The sequence below is a fragment of the Carlito syrichta genome, unplaced genomic scaffold (assembly GCF_000164805.1).
Source record: "Carlito syrichta isolate Samal-C Ts95f unplaced genomic scaffold, Tarsius_syrichta-2.0.1 Scaffold135578, whole genome shotgun sequence".
In the NCBI taxonomy this organism is placed as follows: Eukaryota; Metazoa; Chordata; class Mammalia; order Primates; family Tarsiidae; genus Carlito; species Carlito syrichta.
In genome coordinates, this window is record NW_007079674.1 from 421,224 (window position 1) to 427,586 (window position 6,363).

Below are 6,363 nucleotides of genomic sequence, written 5' to 3' on the forward strand. Positions count from 1 at the left end.
CTGGCCGTTCCCAGCCACCGCAGCCTCAACCTGCTGGGCTCCGGCGATCCTTCCGCCTCAGCCTTTCAAGTAGCCGGAATTACAGGTATGTGCTACCACGCCCGGCTGATTTTTTTTGATTTATTGTAGAGATGAGGTTTCGCTGCCCAGGCAGGTCTCGAACCCGCGGGCTCAGGCAATCCACTCACCTCAGCCTCCCAAAGGCGCGGGATTACAGGCTGAGCCACCAAGCCCGGCTCCCTGAAACCTTTTTAACATAAGCATTTACTGCTATAAACTTCCCTCTAAGCACTACTCTAGCTACATTCTGAAAAGTCAATAATGACTTTAAATAACAGCCTTAATAAGAAATCAAAACCATTAACCAACAGGGTTGATTATCACATGGACAAAGTCAAATTCATACCAACTGAGTTTTCATCATCTTCTAGGATGTGACTTCGCTGTCTAGGATGACCTGAAGCCATCATGAGGTCATCATCATCCTCATCATCGTTTATAAATCCTTTTGAAAAAGAGGGAATCTCAACTGCATTGTCATTTAGAAAATCACCAGCATTACTTGTATCATCTCCATCAAAAAGGTCATTGTAATCCTTTTCCACTCTGTTAGATATCTTGAACAAATTCAGACAAATTAAAAGTATTAGTGAATTATCTGGAAAAACTCAACTACTCAAAAGGCAATCTTTTAATACAGACCCATAAACTCTACCAAGTAAGCAAATGCCCTGAAGAATAAAAATAATTAATAAATGTATTTATGAGGACTGTATTTATATAAGATCCAGTTCTGACAGTCTGGGCATGGGGTAGGAATACAGGGACAGACATGCAAACATATACAATAAATGCCAAAAAGTATAAGGAAAGATTTTATTCCTCAAAAGTCATTCCTCAGAAAAGAAGTCACATTAAAATGACCAAGTTCCTACAAAGTCATATTGTAAGACATCCTTTCATTTGTTTGGAAGAAGATACTACTTAGGTAAAACACATTTGCTTTAAATGATCTCAGTGAAATGTAGTTTTTTTGATGCTTATAGAAATAAAGTGATAGAGATAAAGAAAAACAATGGAGGCAAAGAAATTCAATGTATATTTAATAATTATTTTCTAGAAATATGAACACACCCTTGCCCAGATCTGAATTTCACTGTAAACAAATTTTAGATCACTTTAAAAAGCGAAATGGTGAAGAACTGCTGGAGTCCAGTAGGTTGAGGGTGCGGTGGCCGGGAACGTGCCATTGCACTCCAGTCTGGGCGACAGAATGAGACTCCAACTCAAAAAAAAAACGAAATGGTGAGCAGACACAGTGCAGAGATCACAAGTTAATCCTACAAGATGAGTGAAAACTGTACAAATAGTAAGCCAATGACAACTTTTAATTGGGTGTAAAATTCTAATAAGAACACTATTAATGGATTAAAAAGGACAGTATCAGAAATTGTGCTCTGAAAAACTGATGTGGAATAAAATAAGAAAAAGCCCTTTTAAATTCATTCATTAGAACATATAATTTGAGTAATTAAATTAATAAACACTATAAGAAGATATTTATTAATTTAGAGACAGGGTCTTATTCTGTCACTTAAGCTGAAATGCAATGGTACAATCACCGCTCACTGCAACCTTGAACTCCTGAGGCTTTAAGCAATCCTCCTGCCTCTGTAATTGAGACTACATGCACATACCACCATGCCCAGCTAATTTTTTATTTTATTTTTAGTAAAGATGGGAGCCTCACTATGTAGCCCAGGCTGGTCATGAACTCCAGGCCTCAAGTGATCCTCTTGCCTTGGCCTCCCACATAAGCCACTGCATCCTGCCTATAAGAAGATATTTAACCATTCTCTCTATAGTCCTAAAAGTTTATGTACTCAAGTTGGCCAAACATTTTTTGAATTTTCTTATTGTAAAATAAGGGTTTTCTGTAAGAATGGCCATCATTAGTAAAACAAACAACAACAGATGCTGGCAAGGATGTGGAGAAAAAGGAACGCTTCACACTGCTGGTGGGAATGCAGACTAGTACAACCTCTTTGGAAGACAGTGTGGCAATTTCTGAAAGAACTAGAAATTGACCTTCCAAATGACCCAGCAATTCCCCTACTGGGAATATACCCAGAGGAACTCAAATTATTCTACAAAAAAGATACCTGCACACATATGTTGTAGCTCTATTCACAATAGCAAAAACATGGAACCAACTGTGTTGCCCATCGAAGCTGGACTGGATTAAAAAAATGTGGAACATATACACAATGGAATATTATGCAGCCACAAAGGACAAATATATGGACTTTGCAGCAAATTGGATGGATTTGGAGTCTATCATACTCAGTGATTTAACATAGAAACAAAGAACAGAGTTCCATATGTTCTCACTCATAAGGCGAACTTGAACAACTATAATGCTATAAGGAAGTGACTGGCAGTAGTGGAAAACTGTCAGGGGAGGAGGGGTGGGACTGGCAGTTGAGGGGAACTTCTAGGGGAAGGGCATACCTCATCAACAAGGGTACCTGAAAGATCAATGTTTGTATACCTAACCCTGAATTGTACCCCACACCTTTATAATAAATAAATAAATTTTAAAAAATAAAAAATAAAAAAAAGTCTCTTATCTAAAAAAAATTTTTTTAAATAAGTGTTTTGTCTTATGTTTATGGTAAGGGCCAAAAATTATAAATAAACATGTGAAATATGTACTGTGAAGAGTAAAAGCAAACAGGAAAGGGTGATGCCTTCTGGATAGAAGGCTTACAGATTTCAGAAGAGGTGAACTTGAACTAAAAAATGGATTTATTAATTTAGTGTTTCTGTCAGTTATACAAGTATATATGTTAGTCAAACAGTTCTGCAAGGTTTATTATGAAATGAAAACAGTCCTCTGCACAGTCCCCCCTTACTTCCCTGCAGACTAAAGCTTTCCAGCTCTTTTAGTTGTTTGACACGTCTTCCACACATGTACATAAGCCCTAGCACTACTTTGTTTGAATCATTACCTGTTTAATAGGTCCTATTAGCTTCCGTCTATGAAAGGCGAGGACTGGGTGCCCTACCACAATCACCCCCCGCCCCATGTGTGCATGTACACTGCTCTCTTACCCCAACCTTCTCAACAGAGAGGTATTCTCATGTCCATCCAATCAGTATACAGATTGTAGGTTATCACGTAAATGCTTCTCATAGCTCAATGAAAATAATAACAGCCAACACCTAAAACAGTTCCGTGAGACACTGTTTTAAACACGTAATCCATGTAACCCTCACAAACCACTAAGTGGTTGGCAAAATTTCTATCTTCGTTTTACAGCTGTAGTATATTATGAGCACTTTTTCTTTCTTTTACAACTTTTTGTTTTCCCTGGACTTAAGAATCTCTCTCCTTAGAGCTTTTTCTCTTGGGTAGAGTCCCCAAAGATAATGCCTCCAATCTCCTGCCTGAAAAGTGTGTAAGACTGACTGACACTGTTCTTTCTGGGAGCCAAGAAAAGCGGGCTAGGAAATTCAACATTCAAGAATCTATACTTTCATTTAATCCTCTGTGTTAGTACAGTGTTCCTCCCTTACCCAATGCTACTCAATTGAACCCAGGGTCCCTAAGCAAGGACCATCTCTCTATTACGTTTTCTAGAAAATAAATCTCCAGCATCCTGCCAGACTGTACGTGGGGCTGGGGGAAGGCAGTTACCTCGCTGTGCACACTGATCTTAAAACTGCTTCAAGCTGGGCTCGGTGGCTCAGCCTGTAATCCCACGCCTTTGGGAGGCTGAGGTGAGTAGACTGCCTGAGCCCGCGGGTTCGAGACCCGCCTGGGCAACTTGGCAAGACCTCATCTCTACAATAAATTAAAAATTAGCCGGACGTGGTAGCGCACGTCTGTAGTTCCAGCTACTTGGAAAGATGAAGCAGAAGGATCGCCAGAGCCTAGCAGGCGAGGCTGCGGTGGCCGGGAGTGGCCACTGCACTCCAGTCTGGGCGACAGAGTGAGACTCCAACTCAAAAAAAAACTGCCTCCAGTCTTTCTTGCTTACTAAGCCAGCCCTCCCACTTTCAGCCCCACTTAGCAGTACCCAGTGCTAGCACATTCTGAATCTTCAGGGATTCAGTGAGGCAAAGTGACTAGCATCTCAGCTTTTCCTTTTCCTCTACAATCTTAATAGTCAACTTTTTGAGAAGGTAAAGTTGGGTTTCCAAGCATCCTTCTTTTTTCCTAGTCTCCTACATTTTGTTATTATCATCACTTCAACTGTCTTCTTTAACCTTATGGGACTATACATTAAAAAAAAATTCCTTGGGCATTAGTCCCAACAGCTGAACTGTCATCACTGTCACCATCTCTAATCTCATTCGGGTCCCACCATCACCATCATGCCTCGAGGAAGCCGCAGCACTGTCACACAGCCAGCCAGCCGCCCCGCCCCGCCCTCAGCCCACCTGCTCGCGCACCCACCACCTCCAGCAACCACCCTGATCCTCACCCCATCGGGCCAGTCAGCCTCATGGCTCAGATAGCGTCCACAGCCGCAGGGGCAGTCATGGGCTCAGCCGTGGGACATGTCATGGGGAGTGTCCTGACTGGAGCCCCCAGCGGTGGGAGCTCCAAGCCCGCCCAGCCTATGCCCAGTAGGCTTCTGCCTGTGCTGTCCCCCAGTCCCTGCAGATGGGGCCCTGTGCCTATGAGATCAAGCAGTTCCTGGACTACTCGACCACTCAGAATGACCTGTCCCTTTGTGAAGGCTTTGGCAAGGTCCTGAAGCAGTCCAAGTAGAACCATAGTCTGAGCTCCCTGCCCTGAAGTCAATGCTGACTCAGGGACCAGCTTTGCACTCACCCCAATCCCTCACCGACAGCTGGACCATGATGCCAGATTGTACTCTTGTCACTGAAATTGGGAATGAAGATAGGGTTTCTCACCCCACAGATAACATTTGAGAAACAAATGTGCAATTTTAAAAGTTTAATGAAAAAAAATTCCTTTAGCATTGTTTTAGGGGGGACTTATGGAGGAGCAGAGAAAAATGCATGCATTGGCTGGGTTCGGTAGCTCAGCCTATAATCTCAGCACTTTGGGAGACCAAGGTGAGTAGACTGTCTGAGCCTGAGGGTTCCAGACTTGTTGGGAGCCGGCCACGGAGGCCCAATGAGCGTTAGGGATCAGGGAGGGCCGTGGGCCTCGAGACCGCTAGGACGTGTTCGGGAGCCGTAGACCCCATTTTCCTCCTCCTTTTGCCATGCAGCACAAATAACCTAAAGGAACTCTGCTGGCCTAAGCTGAAGGCTCTGTGACTGTGACAGGCATGGCTCACTCTAGAAACCCATTGTTCCTGTTTCCCATAAACTGCGGTTTCGGCTTAGGTATTAAATATAATTCAAACTCAGGTCACATTTGGGAGCCTTTTATACGGTACAAGCTTCTTTATAAGATTTAAAAGAATATTTGTAGAATTAGTATATACTTATGGAGAGCTGTTTTCAGCTTTTCAATGGTACAGATGATTATCAAGAGTGGCCCAGCACAGAGTTTGGGCTGGGCCACATTCCTGAGAGCCCAGCACGTACTTTGGACTGGGCTGCATTCTTTTATGCCGGTTTTAGCTACAGTTAGTGTAAGGTCTTTTTTCTACCTGTTATAGAAATTGAATTTATTTTATTCATAGAAGGTATTGTAGAATAGGTCATGCTACGAATCATGTTAGTTCAAACATAATCAATCATAATATTTTTAGGTTTAATAAGAATATAGTTAACTTTAGAACTGTCATTGTCTCCACTTTCTACTATCGAAGTTTTGGCCTTAGTACATTTACAGTTTAAATTTAGGTTTTAGAAGCTTTGCCACTACTAATCAGCTTTATATATTAGAATTAAGAATTGGAAAACTTTCATAGAAATTAGGATAGATATATAGGACTTTGGAATAGCCATTTTGTTAAGATATTGTAGTCTATTGTTCCAAAAGGTGGCCCACCGTGGACCTTAGACTGGGCCACATCCTGTAGGGCCCAGTGTGATCTTTGGACTGGGCCACATTCTTTAGGAAATTGGCTTAAGCTATAATTAAAAGCTTCCATAGCATTGTGTAAATAGTAAAGTTTAAGATAGTCATCATGGGTTTTGTGTGAGCTCTAGAAGTTATTGATTATCAGAGCATCATTAGGCTAGTAAGGATTGTTACACTGCTTTTGAAGAACATTAACTAGCAAAGGGAAGAACGAGACAATCTTGGGGTTTGTTCCTCCTCATACCTAAGCATCTGGTGGGGTGGGGGATGACCTCCCCCCGCACCTGGCTTTGTGTTCATGTGAAAGACTTGTGAGACTGTCTGTGTAAAATTTGGGGATAAATACCTGA

At 41.9% G+C, this 6,363-nt stretch overlaps 1 protein-coding gene and 1 pseudogene across 1 annotated transcript in view; one reads left to right on the plus strand and one right to left on the minus strand.

Annotated features, from left to right (window-relative positions):
- WDHD1 (WD repeat and HMG-box DNA binding protein 1) overlaps positions 1-6,363 on the minus strand; it is a 65,541-nt gene that overhangs the window by 42,639 nt on the left and 16,539 nt on the right. Inside the window, exon 10 of the mRNA XM_008049404.1 lies at positions 407-617. Coding sequence (XP_008047595.1) covers positions 407-617 — 211 coding nt within the window. The remainder of the gene's footprint in view (positions 1-406; positions 618-6,363) is intronic.
- Positions 4,381-4,807, plus strand: LOC110594758 (annotated as a pseudogene).